The sequence below is a fragment of the Ornithorhynchus anatinus genome, chromosome 13, assembly GCF_004115215.2.
Source record: "Ornithorhynchus anatinus isolate Pmale09 chromosome 13, mOrnAna1.pri.v4, whole genome shotgun sequence".
In the NCBI taxonomy this organism is placed as follows: Eukaryota; Metazoa; Chordata; class Mammalia; order Monotremata; family Ornithorhynchidae; genus Ornithorhynchus; species Ornithorhynchus anatinus.
Genome location: NC_041740.1, coordinates 25,200,519 through 25,218,907, shown reverse-complemented (window position 1 = coordinate 25,218,907; position 18,389 = coordinate 25,200,519). Strand labels below are relative to the sequence as shown.

Below are 18,389 nucleotides of genomic sequence, written 5' to 3'. Positions count from 1 at the left end.
ACTCTATTTTATTGTACTTTCCCTGGGGCTTGATACAGTGCTTTGTACACAGTTAGTGCTTAATATATACCATTGCTTGACTGATTGATTGGAAGCCTCTTCTCAGTTCTTGGTTAGAAGTTAGAATTTGAGTACTTACGACTCAAGCGCTTAGTACAATGCTCTGCACACAGTAAGCGCTCAGTAAAAATGATTAAATGAATGAATAAGTCCAAGGAGGAAGGGGGACTTAGTCCAAATTGAATACACTGTATCTATCTACCCCAGCCCTTAGTACAGTGCTTGGCACACAGTGCAAATACCACAATTATTATCATTTGGTTGACATAGGATTTTTAACAGAATAAAAAAAACTTGTATATGTTTCCTCGACCCTCACTGTCTTTCCCTCTAACTAGTCAAGAAACAGTTTTTCATTCACTTCCAACACAATTATTATTATATAATAATATTAGTGTGGCTTAGTGTAAAGAGCACAGGCTTGGAAGCCAGAGGTTGTGGGTTCTAATACTGCTTTTGCCACTTGTCAGCTGTGTGACTTTGGGCAAGCCACTTAACTTTTCTGGGCCTCAGTTCCCTCATCTGTAAAATGGGGATGAAGCCCGTGAACCCTATGTAAGACACCCTGATTACCTTGTATCTACCCCAGCGCTTAGAACAGTGCTTTGCACATAGTAAGCACTTAACAAATCCCATCATTATTATTAATAATAGCATTTGCTAAGGACTTACTATCTGCCAGGTACTACACTAAGCAGTGTACCTAAGGTAGGTATGAGATAAGTGGGCTGGACACAGTCCCTGACCTACACAGGGCTCAGAGACTTAATCCCCATTTTACAGATGAGTGAACTGAGGCCCAGAGAAGAGGAGTGACTTGCCCAAGGTCATACAGCAGACAAGTGGTGGAGCTAAGATTAGAAGAGTCAGGTCCTCTGATCTCAGGTCTGTGCTCTTTCCATTAGGCCATTCTGCTTCTCATTTGAACCCAAACCTGATTACTCTACAATGCACTCCAACCTCCCTTACCTACTGAGCCCTGGGTTTGAACCAGAAAGCCTGAATAATGCCTGTAAACACTGTCCCTAGCTGTTTGCTGGGTAAATTATTCTATTAACCAAAAACAAGAAACTCAAATATCATGTTGGGATTATTCCTGTCTTCAGGAAGAGCCCAAAAGAAATTATCTGCTTGGTGATCTCCAGAATCCTACATTCTGAATCACATGTAACAGTTTGTTATAAAGCTGTTCAAAACTTCGGGCCAAAATAGGCTCGATTTCCGGATTCACTGGAAGATATGAGAGCATCCCTGATAATTTTAAGCAATACTTTCCTTCATTGAAAGCAGGCTCTGGAATGACATGCTGAAAATGATTTATAGCATATTGACTCCAGTTTTTCTAATGAAAAAGCAATTGTCCAACTTTTCCCCGGAGGGCACCCTCCACGTCACTTGCAATCCTCGCTCTCGCAGAGTCAGGAGTAGGAAATGAGAACCAAATGGACTCACAGCTGGGACAAGCCAACAATAATTAATTTAACTACAGCCATTTGAACAGATCCTGTGGAAGTGAAAACAACACACCACCAAAACAAAAAAAACACTGTCCCTAGAGATCCAATGGCTCCAAATAGGGAGATTCACACCCTGAAGAATGAATCTAAACAATACTTTGATAATAGTGTAATACACTCCAAAGGTTTCCCTTCTAGATGTTGATATGCACGTGCTTCTGAATGGAAAGGCTGATTGATTCCCCAAAGGGCTTGGAAATCATTTCGACAATTTTATTTTGAATATTGTCATTTGAACGTCTCCGAAAAACAACGCCTAGTTGTTCTGTAGTCCTATTGATTCCCGAAATGCCTTTCTGGGCGATGAGTGACTCTTTAGCAAGGGAAAAACAATGTCATTAGAAGGGTTTTCACTCCAACTCACTGGTGAAGAAAATGGGCACAGTTTGTGTTCTGTCATGGTGTTTCATTTTAATGAGCACTGAGTACTTTCCTTGTCCCAATTAAAATGGTTAATGTGTAGTATTGCCTCATTATCCCTGTCAGGATAGCAGCTCCCAGTTCTCCCAACCAACTCAACTCTTTTTAACTTGAGAGATGATCAGAAAGTCATATTAAATCGCTCAAATGAACTTGTTAATAAAATTCTACAGTTCTATTCAAGGTGCCCAAGGGGAATCATACAATTATTTATATTTCCTTATGGTTTTCTATAATTACTCTGCACTTTCTCTGAGTAGAGTTATCTGTACCAATGAAAAGCACAGTGTTTTAAAGAGCGTTCATCAAACTTTGATGAAGCTATGCCATTCTTGGGGTTTTGATCAAATGAAAGGTATTGAACTGCTGTTAGCAGACATCAAACCTGACTGCTAAATCAGCCCACTGAACTTCGGAGTGATCTGGGAAAGTAAATATATTACTGTTGTCCATTGGAATACCGGTTATCTGAACTAATTGAGGCTGGGCCGCAAATGACTTAAAACTAAGCAGCGAAAGGGAAATTGTCAACAGGTCTCCAATTTTTTTTTTAATGGCATTTGTTAAGCACTTACTTTATGCCAGGCACCGTACTAAGCGCTGGGATAGATACAAGCTAATCAGGTTGGACAAAGTACCTGTCCCACAGGGGGCTCACCATCTTAACCCTCACTTCATAGATGAGTAACTGAGGACCAGAGAAGTAGAAGTGACTTGCCCATGATCACACAGTGGACAAGTGGCAGAGCTGGAAGTAGAATCCAGGTCCTTCTTGACTCCTAGGCCTGTGTCTATCTACTGAGCCAAGCTTCTTCTCAATTTCCCCAGTTTCGAAGCCAGGTAGGCCATGGTGGATAAGGTAAAGCCACTGACTTGCTTTCGTTGCGCAAGGAGAGTTACTCCCCATGCAGGTTCAGTCTTATAACAAAAGGTAGCTCACTGCTAGGTCATCATTACTCCCTTATGTAAATGCCAAAAGTCCCCAAAGCCATTCCAGACTCACGGCCCATGGAAGAAGACCTCCAAATCGGGTATGGCTTATGGCAAATGCTGGCCAACTCCAGAGCCTCCCCGTAATAAAAGCATTTTTTACTTTTCACTGAATCATTCCATTGTATTTATTGAGCACATACTGTGTGCAAAGAACTGTACTAAGCACTTGGGAGAGTACAAAATAGCAACAGACACATTCCCTAACTTCTCCCACCTCCCTCTGCCACCACCACAAGTTAACCTCCCTCCCCTGCCTTTTTTTTTATACACCAGACACTGTACTAAATGCTGAAATAGACAGAAGATAATTGGGTTGGACACAGTCCCTGCCCCACAAAGAGCTCATCATCTTAATTCCTATTTTAGAGATGAGGCAACTGAGGCAGAGAGCAGTTAAGTGAGTGGCCCAAGTTTGCCCAGCAGATAAGTGGTGGAGCCAGGATTAGAACCCATGTCCTCTGACTCCCAGGCCCAACCTCTTTCCACTAAGCCATGATGCTTCTCAGCATGGCCTTTGATCAGCACTGTGGCCTACCTGGAGAACCTTGGTCTCCTGACCAAGAAAGAAGAGAAGTGACTTGCCCATGGTCACACACCAGACATGTGGCAGCACCAGGACTGGAATCCAGGTCCTTCTGATTCCCAGGCCCGGGCTCTGTCCACTAGGACACGCTGGTTCTCAGCTGATTATTTTGCATCTACCCCAGCCCTTTCTACAGGTCTTGGCATCTCCAATAGAGCTGTATCATTAGGAGGGGCAGTGTCTGTGAGTCTTGAGTGCAGGATTGCTCAACTAGATAATAATAATAATGGTATTTTTAAAGTGCTTACTATGTGCCAGGCACTGTACTAAGCTCTGGGGTGGATACACACAAATTGGGTTGGGCACAGTTCCTGTCTCGCATGGGGTTCAAAGTCTTAATGATAATGATAAGGAAAGGAACTTAAAAGGAATATAAAAATCAAAGGCTCATAAAAGATATGAAGTTGACCTATTTTTGTGCCCTCTAATTCCTTTTGCCACAAAATCCAGAAACAACAGCCAGATAATCTAGCACTCCATTGTCTGTATCCAAGAAAGGGCTCTGCCACTTCATTTTTTTCCACAGAAGGCTCTCACTCTGTGAGACCGCAAAGCACTCACAGCCAAAGCGATTAGCTGTGTTTCCATTTCCATCAGCATTCATTCGGGAGCTAAAATTCCAGCCTGCTGGGTGTGGGAAGTTACTGTACATGTACAATTCCCATCATAGGTAATTCACCGTGCACTGGAGCGCAACATTTTGCCTCTAATTATGATTGGGTCACTGATTGAACATTTAGTGATGTGCACTCCTGGGACAATTACAGTGAAAAGCTTCCAGAGAGCTTCATGAGAAGAAGAAACCAAATAGGCCTGTCAGCGTTTCAATGGTGAACACAAAGAATTCACAGGACTAGAGAAAGCTGGAGCTAGAAAGGATTTTGAGAAATCATTGAGTCTTGCCCCCTGCCTTTGGGAGGAACAGCCCTCAAACCATACTCTTAAAAAAGGAGCATGGCATAGTGGATAGAGCACAAGCCTGGGACTCAAAAGGTCATGGGGTTTAATCCCGGCTCTGTCACTTGACTGCTGTGTGACCTTGGGAAATTCGCTTCTCTTTTCTGTGCTTTAGTTGCCTCATCTGTCAAATGGGGATTGAAACTGTGAGCCCCACATGGGACAGAAACTGTCTCTAACTCTATCTGCTTGTATCCTACTTGGCGCATAGTAAGTACTTAATGATAATAATAATAATTATGGCATTTGTTAAGCACTTACAATGTGCTGAGCGCTATTCTAAGAGCTGGGGTAGATACAAGTTAATCAGGTTGTCCCACGTGGGGCTCACAATCTTAATCCCCATTTTACAGATGAGTTAACTGAGGCACAGAGAAGGTAAGTGACTTGCCCAAAGTCACACAGCTGATAAGTGACAGAGCTGGGATTAGAACCCATGACCTCTGACTCCCAAGCCCGTGCTCTTTTCCACTAAGCCACGCTGCTCCTCTATAAATACCATTATTATTATTAAAGTATCTCCACAAAAGGCACCAGGTCTCTGTCATGTCTGTTGACGCCTCTAAGCGTGAGAAAGGTCCCTCTAAGTCTACCCCAAATCTCCCCAGTTAATCGACTCTCTAAAAGAAAATCTGCGTCTCACCAGAGGGTCCAGTCGTGGCTGCAGTAGGGTTGGACGTTGCCCAGGTAGAATCCGAGGGATTGAGTGACCTCTACCAGGTGGGTGAAGTCGAGGCTGATGCTGTTGAAGAGGACGGACGTCATGATGATCTCGTCGATGGCCCAGACATCTTCCCCCTGAGACGAGTGATAGGGCTGCCACCACCTGAACTGGATTCCAAACTGCTTCGCATCATCAGGTAACTCTACAGAGATGATTCTGAAAAAAGAAGGCCAAGGGGTTTTGAGCATAAAAATTCCCCCAAGCTTCAGGGGGTTTTTTGTTTTAATTTTTCCTAGTTTAAATAGTCCCAGTGAACTCGGAGATAGAGGGTATCATGTTTCTCCCTTGTGCTACTAGCCTGTCTATCTCGATCCTTTTCCTTTGGAAGAGAGAACAGCTTAAGAACAGGAATAGCTTAAACCTGGATCCCAGGGGAATGCAATGCAAAAATGCATCTCCTTTCCCCCATCCCGACTCTCTGGAAAAGCTATCCTAAGAGAAAGCTGGTTTCCCTTCGCAGGGAGGATTCACCTTGCTTTGGGAAGGGATTCCAAGTCACACGTTGGACACAGAATCCGCTTGGGCCTTGGGGCAGCAGGAGTGTCTGATCAGTCCCAGGAGATTAGCCTAAAGGGCAAGGGCCCCGATCATCCATGGCAGCTATGACAACGCACCTGAACCTGACAGACGGCATTGAAAATTAAGAATAATATCTAATTTCCAGCAGCGATTATTGTCCGCAGAGGCAGGGACCATACATTAATTGCTGAGGCAATGACATTTGGTTGAAAGCCCCATAAATCACCGGTACCCTGCTGCTCACACACACAAGGCAAGGTGAGGGGGAAGTGAACGCCAATGGGAGATTTCTCTTCACTGAGGCACAATTAAAACACTGGGAGAGGAGCTTTTAGGTAATACATGTTGGAGGAAGGCTTATTTTTTTTCCTTCACGTGCAAAGACTGGTGCACAGAAGAAAGTCACAAGCCTGGTGAGCTAGTCAGGGTTCGCTGATGGGATTGGGGGATGGGACTGAAACTGACTGAAAGCAGTCTCCTGGAGGTTAAACCTTGCCATCTCCTGATCAAACTGCCTGGAGATGATATCGTTTGTGCCTTGAAAGTTCAGGAGAAATGGGAGATTTAGGGAATTAAAACCAAAAAATACAGATGAGCAGAAAAAGAAGGAAAATTGACCTGACCAGCACCTGCCTTGATGCACACAGGGGGAAAATTAGTGACCTCCTACTGGGTACTTGTGCCCCATTGTTGACTAGGTTATAGCCTTCCAGGAGCCCACTCTGAAATGCAACAATGAGAAAGCTGGGAAGATTCTTACGGCAGTTGTACGGGAGGGGACCGTTCTTTCAAACCCTTTCGATCAGGGTTTGTGAGCCTCTGACCAACAGGTTCTTTCTGTCACGAAGGATCAGTGGCTAATCTGGAAGGAAGGGAGACTAATTTGGTGTTGGGCTTTAACCAAAATCCCAACTGGGGACAGGGAACATTTCCTTTCCTCTTCATGAAGTTTTCTCCATCTTTTACTCGGCCATCGGTAACTCTCTGGCCCATAATCTTGGGGGTCATCCTTGATTCCGCTCTCTCATTCACTCCACATACCGAATCCATCACCAAAACCTGCTGGTCTCACCTTCACAACATCGCCAAGATCTGCCCTTTCCTCTCTATCCAAACTGCTACCACATTAGTACAATTACTCATCCTATCCTGACTGGATTACTGCATCAGCCTCCTTTCTGACCTTCCAACCTCCTGTCTCTCCCCAGTTCAGTCTACAATTCATTCTGCTGCCCAGATTAGCTTTCTACAGAAACATTCTGGGCATGTCACCCCCTCCTCAAAAATCTCCAGTGGTTGCCTATCAACCTCCATATTAAGCAAAAACTTCTCACTGTTGATTTCAAAGCTCTACGTCACCTTGCTCCCTCCTTCTTCTCTTCTCTTCCCTCCTTCTCCATCCCAACCTGGGCAGCAGTGGCACGGGAGAGAGTCGAGGGAGGAGACTCAAGTTTACTGTGCGGAAGGAGGCCGTGGTAAACCACTTCTATATTTTCAACAAACTCTATGGATACACTACTGGAATGATGGCAGATGGAGGTGGGGCATTCTGGGAGAGATGTATCCATGGTGTCACTACGGGTCGGAGACGATTCGACAGCATAAGACAAGACCTCAATCCCAATCCAACTCTTCTAACTGTTTTCTTCGGCTTAGGTGGAGGTACTTGATTCTCCCAATAGTGTGTAAGCTCATTGAGAGAAGGGAACATGTGACTACATTATTCTGGACTTCCTAAGCACCCTGTACACAGCACCAAGTGGGTGTTCAATAAATGCTATTTCTACTACCACCTGGGAAGAGTATGCTGTGTCATTATGATTTTTTTAAATGCCTTCTCTGTCCTGGGTTTGTTATTATGGTATTATGATCATCATTATGTTTATTATCGTTATTATTATTATTGTATTTGTTAAGGGCTTACTACGTGTTAAGCTCTGTCCTAAGCGTTTGGGGAGACACAAGTTAATCAGGCTGACAGAGTGATTCATTCATTTGCTCAATTGCATTTATTGAGCGCTTACTGTGTGCAGAGCATTGTATTAAGCTCTTGGGAGAGTACAGTATAACAATAAACGGACACATTGCCTACCCACTTTTACATGCGGCTTGCTAACTAAGTATGAGGAAGAACAGGTTTTGATAGGGTTTCCTTTGTGCCTGGATGTCCTTGGACAAAAATTACTTCAAATACAACCAACCAAGTTCACATTTAGACCAGTCACAAGTTCCACCCCTTGCAAAAGCTCTTCAAATAACTTTGGCCTCGACAAGAGATTCAGTTGTGTTTCTTAGAAAAGGAGAACTAATTAGGCCCTAAAATATACTTCACTCGGTTTGATTAAAAAAATAATAGCCTCATGAATTCTCTGAACTTAGCTATGTTCAGCTCTTAATTTTTATAAATAGGAAGGAAATATATTTGTAAAATTACTTAATGAATCATGGAGAATTCATGAATGATTAAAAACTCATGGGAAGTCTCAGAGGTAAGCCAACCAGCAGAAATACTTTAGGGTACACATTTTGTTTCCACAGAAATGAAGACTCCGTGGGAAGGAATGATAGTGTTCATAACAATTATAGCCAGCCATTGATACTTTAATAATATAATCTGGTATTGGTCCTGCCTGCATTTAATTTCTTCAGGAAAAGCATATGTGGGATGTACTGTTATGGGCACTGCAAGTTAGTTTCCAGAAAGGCTGCTAAATTCCAAATAGATGCTTTCTTTCATTATTTCACTGAGCGGAGAGAAGGGCAAAAGGTCAAAGAATTCAAATCGACTGACTCATCCTCCTTAGTCAAGAGAGGTTCTCTGACCATCATCACTGCTTAGCTCAGTTCTGAGCTATATCCTTCAAACTAAGAGCAATACCGATCACTGAAGACCTTGACTGCTCTGCTTAGAAGAAAAATGTTGCTGTCAAATGGCAAGCAAGATTAAATCCACCTCTGCGGTAGAACATTAAGTGGGTAATTATTTTTTCATAAGATCAAAGATCAATTTCAATCGGTGATACAGATTGATCACTTAAAGAGGAGTCCAATTTCATCACATTCTATTAGTGGCTTGGGACGAATTAACGTACCAGTAACAACTTTCTATGTAGTTTCATCCTAATCTTCAGTGCCGTCACCATCAATTTATTCTAATATTCCATACATACTTGGCACATGCCATGAGAAATCCTTATGAAATACCTGTTCGTAACATTCATTCAGACCGCTTTGGGCCTCGCGATCTCTTCATATTATGGGATCCAAATTCTTCAAAAGGGAAAAGCTTATTCATTACATTTAGATATCTGAATTCCATAATTAAGCCAGAATGTTGGTTTTATATATCTCTGAGAAGTAGAAATCAGTACTTTCAGGTAGGAAATCCTAAGAGCGCAGGGTTTTTACCGGGGGTGGAATGTGAGGAGGCTAACAGAAGGCCCTGAGAGCCCTCCTCTGCCTAGTTCAGCTGAGGTAGTGAACCATAGCACCCACTTGCACAGCACTCTGGGTGGAAAAACAGTAAGAGTTCAGACCCTGTTACCTTCTACCTCACCTAAGTCTTGCTTACTTTATTACATTTTCCCCAAACTGTGAGCTTAAATGTCAGTCAAAGGAGAAGCATGGTCTGTCCCAGCTTTATTGTTAACAGGCCTTTGTGTTCCTTTTCCTAGGGGTAGGTTAGTGTGTCTGTCTGTCTCTCTCCAGCAAAGGATTTTAATCCCAAATGTATTTTGCAGTATAAAAATCTGCTGAAGTGAAATGGATTTGCAGAAATAGGGTTCATTTCCCACCTCCGCTTATTAGTCTCATCCCTATCTTGCCTTCTCCCCCGTCACCACCCCAATATTAAATCCTTTACAGTATATTGCAGGGAATAGTCTAATTCCACTAAGAAGCAACCGGCGTTTCCCTCTTTCTCCCCGGCCAACCTACCGAGGTTCATGGTAGTTGAGATAAGAATAATGTTCCAGCAGTTTCCATGTAATCCCATTATCATAAGAATAGTGCAATAAAACTCCTTCTCCGGGTTGGTCGGGGGCTTTGCAGGAACTCAGGACGGTCTTGCTGCCCAGCCTCAGCGTGAACTGGAGAAACCTGTATTGGAAATCGTTTCTACAGATTATGTCTGGGTAACATATGGGCTGCTCAGATGTGACTTATAGTATATCCTCCTGCAGGGTTTTCCTGATGGCGGGGAATGAATGGTGCTGATTATTCACAAATTCTGATTAACTGAGAGTAAAGGATGTTCCGGAAATAACTCCCAGAGGTGCGGTTTTGCATGGCTTCCCAGTGAAAGCCGCCAAATTGGGAATGAAGCCTGTCAGTCAATCCTATTTACTCGTTCGTTCGTTCAGTCACATTTATTGGGTGCTTACCGTGTACAAAGCACTGTACCGTCTAGAGGAGCTTACAGTTGAGAGGAGTGCTTACTGTGTGCAAAGCACTGTATTAAGCACTCGAGAGAGTACAAGATACCAATAGAACAGACACAGTCCCTGCCCAAAATGAACTTACAGCCTAGAGGGGGAGACAGACATTAATAGAAATAAATAAATGGCTAGCCTTCCTGTCCAAGACAGTCCTGCTGGATTTATGCATCAGGCCTTAGTGGGGTTGCATTTGGTTTGATTGTACTAGCCCTTCCTTGGCCTTGGGAATGGACTCTCTGTAACTCCTTTTGATCCCTGGAATCCCAATAGGCCAGACTGCACTCTTGGAGGAAATTGGGAATGTGTGTTATAAGAGCTTTCCAGTTGGTTAAGGGCTAGATAAGATAACATTCATTGTGGGCAGGGAATGTGTCTAATTGTTGTACTGTCCTCTCCCAAGCGCTTAGTACAGTGCTCTGCACACAGAAAGAGCTCCATAAATATGACTGAATGAATAACAGACATGTGGCGGAATCCCGGCTCTGCCACGTGTCTGCTATGTGACCTCAAGCAGACTTCACTTCACTTCTTGGGGTCTCAGTTACCTCATCTGTAAAATGGGGATTGAGACTGTGAGCCCTATGTGGGACAGGCACTGTGTTCAACCCGATTTGCTTGTATCCACTCCAGCCCTTAGCACAGTGCTTGGCAAATAGTAAGCTCTTGAATACTACAATTATTAACATTATAAGAATGATAATAATAATTGTGGCATTTGTTAAGTGTTTTCTATGTGCCGAGCATTGTGCTAAGTTCTAAGAGAGATACAATGGATGATCAGGTTAGACATAGTCCCTGTTCCACTTGGGGCTCAGTGTATAAGGGGGAGGAAGAACAAGTACTTAATTCCCATTTTACAAATGAGGAAACTGAGGCACAGAGAAGTGAAGTGAGTTACCCAAGGTTACCCAGCAGTCAGGTGGTGGAGCTGAAATTAGAACCCATGTCTTCTGACTCAAGGCCTGGGCTCTTTCTGCTAGGCCATACTGCCTCTCTGAGCAAAGTGATTTTACTGTAGTCATTTCTGATGTTGTGAGCAGGGAATGTGTCTATTATACTGTTATACTGTCATCTTCCTAATGCTTAGTACAGTGCTCTCCACAGAATAAGCGCTCAGTAAATATGATTGGATGACTTACTATTAGACATTTTTGCATGCCTTCAAGCCCACTGTGGGCTGTGAGAGTGGATGTTTGAAGATTCATAAATATATGTATATGTGCATAAATAGCCACGTGCAGAAACACCAACATGTATGGATTTTTAAAGTAGCAATCACATCAGTACATTATTTATTAGGCACCAAGGGAAGAAAGACACAAAATAAATCTAATCAGCTGCCACAAGCTGTCATATAAACAAAACAAGATAAATAATTAATTAGCGCTTGGCTCTGACACACATTTCAATGCTAACGTTACATGGTTTTTCACCTGAATGCCCCAAAATACTTGAAAGTCTGTGGAGCTTCCAAATTGCATACAGATTACAAGCGTTCAACATAAACGGGCACCCCAAAGTCAAAGTTTTGATTGGGTCAAACTACCAAATCATCAATTGCTAAGAAGCAGATGGTCCAGTGGATAGAACCTGGACCTGGGAGTAAGAAGGACCTGGGTTCTAATCCAAGTTTCACCACCTGTCTGCTGTGTAACCTTGGACAGGTCACTTCACTTCTCAGTTACCTCATCTGTAAAGCGGCTTTAATACTATGAGCTCCATGTGGGACATGGACTGTGTCCAAACTAATTAGCTTATATCTACCCCAGTGCTTAATACAGGGCCTGGCACATAGTAAGTGCTAAATAAGTACCGTAAAAAAAACAACATTAGAGGAAAAACTGGCCTAGGTAGGCAATCAAGGATATCTTTATTGAGTGCTTATTGTGTGCAGAGCACTGTACTAAGAGCTTTGGAGAATACAATATTATAGAGTTGGTAGATTCATGCCCTGACGACACTAAGCTTGCAGTCTAGAGAGAGCTTATGGTCTAGAAGGAAGCAGATAGGGGCTCCCAAAATCCTCCTTAATAATACTACTGCTAATAATGGTAATTATTAAGTGCTTACTTTGTGCCAGGCATTTTGCAAAGCGCTGGGGTGAATATAAGCAAATTGGGTTCCTGTCCCAAATGGGGCTCACCGTCTCAATCCCCATTTGAAAGTTGAGATAACTGAGGCCCAGAGAAGTGAAGTGACTTGCCCAAGGCCACAGAGCAGACAAGTGGCAGAGCCCACTCACGGAGTAACCTTCGTTACTCACGACCTACTGACTCCCAGGCCCATGCTCTATCCACTACGACAGCCTTATTACACCTGCCCCACCATGCCACCCTGCCCTTGTCCGCTTACCTGGACTGAGAGCTGTCAAGAAAAGATGTGATGAGCTGACGCCTTCCATCTTTGTTGAACACCAAAGCCTTCCCACTGGTCAGAACGCCACAGCCAAAGCTGACTTCAGCACCACGGATCGAGTAAAAATTCTGGTATGAAGAGAGCCGGGAGTTGCTAAAGCTTTCGGAGATGAACATCGGGAAGGTCTGTGAAGCCATTTCGCAGGCGGGGCCCGAAAAACCGGGGTCACACCTGCAAGCAGAACACATTCAAATGTCCCACTGAAGTCTCATGCTTTTTCAGAGAGCGCCCCATAGAGGGAGTGTGGGGTGTCTCAGCTGAGGGAAGGAGTTTTGCGGGTGTCGGGGAACACTAAATTTGAAGGATCACCAAGAGGAGTCTAACTGGGATGAATGCTACCAATATATTTTTTTTCCCAGCAATGTCGCACAGAGCAACTTCTGATTAAAACAATAATTCATAGCCCTTGTCCAGCAAATGCCATACAGTTGATCTGCTCCTATATATCTTGGATACATTTCCATTTTACAATAATTTAAATCTGGGAATATTCTGGCCTGCTCATAATTTGGTTCCAGGCCATTCATTCATTCATTCTTCAATCGTATTTATTGAGCATTTACCATGTGCAGAGCACTGTATTAAGCACTTGGGAGAGTACAATACAACAATAAACACATTCCCTGCCCACAGTGAGCTTTCAGTCTTGGGGAGCTTCGTACTGCAGCCTGGACAGGAGAGTTTCCACAGCCAATGTTTTCAGTGGAAACCTTGCCCTCTGCCAGGTATGAGAAGCAACTTGTTTTATGGCCATCTCTTGCAATGGTCACTCATGCTGGGCAGCAGCGGCATGGGAGAGAGTCAAGGGTGGAGACTCGAGGTTACTGTGTAGAAGGTGGCAATGGTAAACCACTTCTGGAATTTTACCAAGAAAACTCTAAGGATCCACTACCAAAATGATTGCAAATGGAGAGCGGGGCGTTCTGGGAGAGAGGTGCCCATGGTGCCGCTATGGTTTGGAAACAACGCAACAGCATAAGTCAAGACCTGCAATGGTGGTGAAATCTATTTTGGGAAGGTGGTGGAAAATTCATTTACATTAAGTTCTGTTCTTTTTCCTGTCTGAATCCAATCAACTATGATCTCACTCCTGCAGAAAGGGTGTTTTTTTTAAAGTTCCATCTTGTGGCTTTTCTGGGAGATCCTGGTGGGATCTTGCACTGGTTGGGATACCAAAGCCCACGTGGTGCTATGACCCAGCTAACTGTCCCCTCATTTTTCTTGGAACCAAGGCGACCCAGATTCCAGAAGCACCCCAGTTTCACAATGTGTCTCCCACTACCTCAAGAAATTTTTCACATCCAGACATATTTTGTTTTTTTCTGCAGGGGCAGCCTCCTTCCCCTCTCTCCATCCACTTTGTCTCGCCACCAACCAGCTGTGGATTCCTCAGTACTCACTTTGAGTCACTTAGATGAACTTGGGGCTAGCGGGAGAAAAATGGATTGTAAGGAATTGTCTCCCAATCCCAGAGAGAGCAAAAACAATGGTCCCCAACTTATTTCCCAGATGGCCTGAGACCTTTGTTGCTGATTTCTAAAATCAGGAGAATCCTCAAGGGGATGGGGTGTGGTGAGGAGACAGAAAAGAGGCTTAGTCTTCCCTCCCATTTTATGTGAGTGGCCAACAAGCCAATGCCTGCCAAACACGGAGGGGACCGCCACATCTAGGAAGGTTACTCTGTGAGTGGGCATTTAACTCAGCTCTGAGTCCACAGAGCCAGTGACTATTACATGAGGTGGGAGGAAAGAAGCTGAATAGTGGAGGTTCCACCTAGGAGGACTTTCTGTGTGAGGGCTTGGGAATGGACAGCCTCAGCCACTGGAGCAGTGCTAGAATTTGAGAAGAGCAGGACTGCAATGCCCGCTTCCATCAATCACAGCTGACGTGGATGGCTGTTGGAATAAAGTCCGATTAATGTAGAGAGGAAGCGTGGGTGCCAAATGGCTCCATCTGTACACCTTCGAGCTGTAGAGAGATTTACCGTGTGAAATAGCCTTCTCCAATACCCTGGAGGGCAATCTGGTAGTCATTTTAGGTCCTAAGTGAATTTTCCAACCATTTTAGGGACATTTCAGGGATCGCCAAATTGCCAACTTCCTTGAACAATCCTCGGGCCGCTTAACCACAGCCCTTCTGTTCATTTGCTTTCAAATGCAATGAGCACTTCAGAGGAGGATGAATTGTGCCAGAATGGGTGAGAGAGAAAACCTGACAATACGATTAGCATAATCCCTTGGAGGCAAAATCATTCACACGTACCAGGAAATAATATCTGTGCAAAAGTTAGTGAGATAGGAGTTGGAGCTTCATCACAGTGCAAATGTTGAGTCTCTGACTGGAAAATAGGGGGAGTCCTCCAGTTCGAAATCTGATGTGGATCCCCCCGAGACCTCCAAGAGTCCCCTTGTTTGGGAGGCTGATCCTAGGGTCTAATCCCCACCCTCAGAGACCAGCCATTCCACTGAGATCCCTTGGGGAACGATGGCCCCGCGGACCCCCCAACCCCCAACCAAAGATTGAATCAGGGATCGTTTTGTCAACTGTAGAAAATGGAAAAGGGAGGAGAAAGGATGCAGAAGTTGTAAGTGGAGATCCGAGAATGGGTGAGATAGTCTGATAAAAGCATCAGAAATGTAGCAGTGTAATTAACGTGCCCAACCTCTTGCATATACAGCCAACTTTCACTTGATTTCATTTTCCTTGCAAGATCAAATAGGCAGCCATTATTTATGACTTCAGTGGTATAACTGTAGGAGGTTCAATCACTTCTTACAGCTCTGGAAGAGCAGAAGTGTTCTCCAGGGCTCTGGAATAGGACAACCCTCTCCGTCTCTCACACAATCTCTCTTTCTCTCTCTTTCTTCTGGAGTCTCTGCTCAGGCCTGGTACCAGGAGAGCCATGGGCAGTACTGGTTTTGGCTGTCTCTTCTTCTTTCTCTAGTGGTCTTTGTTAAGTGTTTACTATGTGCCAGGAACTGTACTAAATTCTGGTGTTGATACAAGGTAATTGGGTTGGACACAGTCCCTGTCCCACATGGGGATTACAGTCTTAATCTCCATTTTACAGATAAGGTAAGTGAGGCCCAGAAAAATGAAATGACGTGACCAAGGTTACATAGTAGACAAATGGCATAGTCAGGACTAGAACCCAAGTCCTTCTGACTCCCAGACCTGTGCTCTATCCACTAGGCCAGGCTGTTTCTCATGCCTCCTGAGGTATCCCCCAATATCTGCCTCTCCCACCTGGATATGGGAAAGCCCTCTGGGGAGCAGAATAGCATTCTGGCAATGGTGGAGAGCCTCTGTTTTCCCACAGTGCTTAGCCTGGTCCGCAGGCCACCTGAAGGCCCAGGATTTTGGAAAGACCCAACTGCTCAGAGTATGAAGAGAAATCTCTCCCTAGCAAGCCTCCTGAAGTCACCAACCTACAGTGCCTCAGGGATTTATCACTGCTAGCTCTCCTCCTGCACAGATGTAGAAATCCTGCCCCTCATGGAGATAAAGAAAATTCTGATGTCCCTTGGGGTGATGTGCCTGATCTCTACTCCATGAAACAGCTGTGAGGATGGGGCGCTCTCTCCACCATTCAAACAGCCTTGAAATAGGCCTGAGAGAAACACCAGGCCACACGGTCCCCATTTTTCCTGCTGCAGCAGCCCCGATTCAATTGTATTTATTGAGTGCTTACTGTGTGCAAAGTACTGTACTAAGCACTTGGTAGCCACAGTGCTACCATGATGGACTTCAATTCTTTTCCTAGGTAATCCCATTTCTTTCTTCCCTGATCACACCATCTGACTTCCTCTGGGTATTTCAGAGGTCCCACCAGACAGATCTGTATACAGACTGGAAGAGGTGGGGAGTGAGAAAAATGCTATTAAGCATTTGACCCATTATATCCACCAATGGCTCTACAGATTAGATTTGTTCTGGTTTCTGAGGACTGGGGCTAATGAGCTGGTGTTTGTTTTCAAGGCTGGCTTAGAAAGCATTATTTCAGAATGATTGCTGTGCCTTGCGAGAATGTTCCATGGCAATGGGAAAGGGACAACCTATACCAGAAGAGTTGAGGAAGGAAGGATTCTGGGTCTGAACCTGGAAATCAGCACAGTGAGAATGGCTAGAATCCCTTCATGTTGGGTGTCAGAGAAAATGGTTAGGTGCTCCTCTGTTGACAAAACAGCCTCATACACTGAGCAGTTTCACACACATTTTACATTTAGATGGATCTTACACTTGTTTTTTGTAGGACTGCAGACGCTGAAATGAAAAGTGTTATATCTTGTAACATGCAAAAGGAATTTCATGACTACAAAAATGAACAAATTATTAGAGGTCTTACTTGCAGCCGTTTCTAGTGCACTGTCCTCTGCCGGAGCAGAATTTGAGGCAGGATGGGCCAATGTAAACTGCAGAGAAAAGAGATTTGGGTAAGCAACAGCTGTAACGTTCCGTCAACAAAACCCATCAACGTCATGTGGAATAATTTTGCATAATACTATACTTTCATATGTGCTGGACATTGGACCGTTATAAGGTCTCCAATTCCAGAACCCAAGAGGGTCCTCGTGTGATGAGCTAATTCTTCATGTTGCCTTCCTTCTGGAACTGCTCTACTATGCCAACTCTGTCAAGATTGACTCATATTTTGGTGAAAAGAATGGAGCCCCATCTAGGCCTTGGCTTGCTTTCTTTTCTATTTTTTTTTTAAATGGTATTTGTTAAGTGCTTACTATACGCCAAGCACTGTACTAAGCACTGAAGTTGAGTCAAGATAATTAAGATGTCTTAATCCCCATTTTATCGAAGAGGTAACTGAGGCAGGAAAGTGAAATGACTCCCCCTCTAAGATAGTTGTGGGCAGGGACTGTGCCTGCCAACTCTGTTGCACTGCAGCCTCTCAAGCTCTCTGCACATATCACTGATTGATTGATCATTTGACTTATCTGAGGTCACACAGCAGACAAGTGGCAGAGCCAGAATTAGAACCCAAGTCCTCTGGTTCCCAGGCCTGTGCTGTTTCCACTAGACCACACTGCTTCAAATGCTGCATTCTGGTACTCATCTTTGCCCCACCATTTACTGAGGCATGGGACTCGCGTTCTCTTATTCACAGATGAGGATGGATTACTGACCATTTTTTTTTAACAGGAGTGATAATGTCCTTTAAGTATTTTGCCAACTGTGGAGCACCTTTCATATGGGGAAAGCAGAATTTTTTAGCGGTCCTCTGGATGTACTCACAGGAGGAGGGAGATTGTAGACTGTGATTTGCAACCCAGCTCAGGGCAAAATCCTTGTGACCCCTGTTCACAACTCCTGCCCCAAATCTATTGAGGTTAAAAAACAAATCAAAGCACATGCGCACACGCGCACACACACACACACATATCCCACCCTCCAGGTAAGAGCAGGAAGGTAGATGTATCATGTAGACCAGGGCATACTAAATTATCCCATTTCAAATCATGGGTTTTTCCCTGCAGGCAGTGGACACCAAAATAAATTCCAGTTTCTGGAAGGAGGGAGAGGATGCAGTGTTCTAGAAACTTCGGTCCAACCTAAACGGATTTAGTCCCTAACAATTCATCGAGCGTCGGGATCCTTGGTACCTGGGGGAAAATGAAACCAGCCCTGAGTCAATCTCCTTGTTCCTTTCTTTCCTTAGAACGGAGGACAGAGCTCTGCACAAAATAAGCAGTCAACCAATGACCGTGCCATCGTCTCCTCCATGTGTCACACTTGCACTGTGCAACCCTTTA

General features: G+C 44.2%; 1 protein-coding gene across 1 annotated transcript in view; it reads right to left on the bottom strand.

Moving 5' to 3' along the window:
• The window catches only part of RELN (reelin), a 324,257-nt gene that overhangs the window by 102,179 nt on the left and 203,689 nt on the right, over window positions 1–18,389 (bottom strand). Inside the window, exons 17-20 of the mRNA XM_029077379.1 lie at window positions 16,970–17,036; window positions 12,562–12,795; window positions 9,710–9,871; window positions 5,174–5,410 (exon numbers count right to left, since the gene is read on the bottom strand). Coding sequence (XP_028933212.1) covers window positions 5,174–5,410; window positions 9,710–9,871; window positions 12,562–12,795; window positions 16,970–17,036 — 700 coding nt within the window. The remainder of the gene's footprint in view (window positions 1–5,173; window positions 5,411–9,709; window positions 9,872–12,561; window positions 12,796–16,969; window positions 17,037–18,389) is intronic.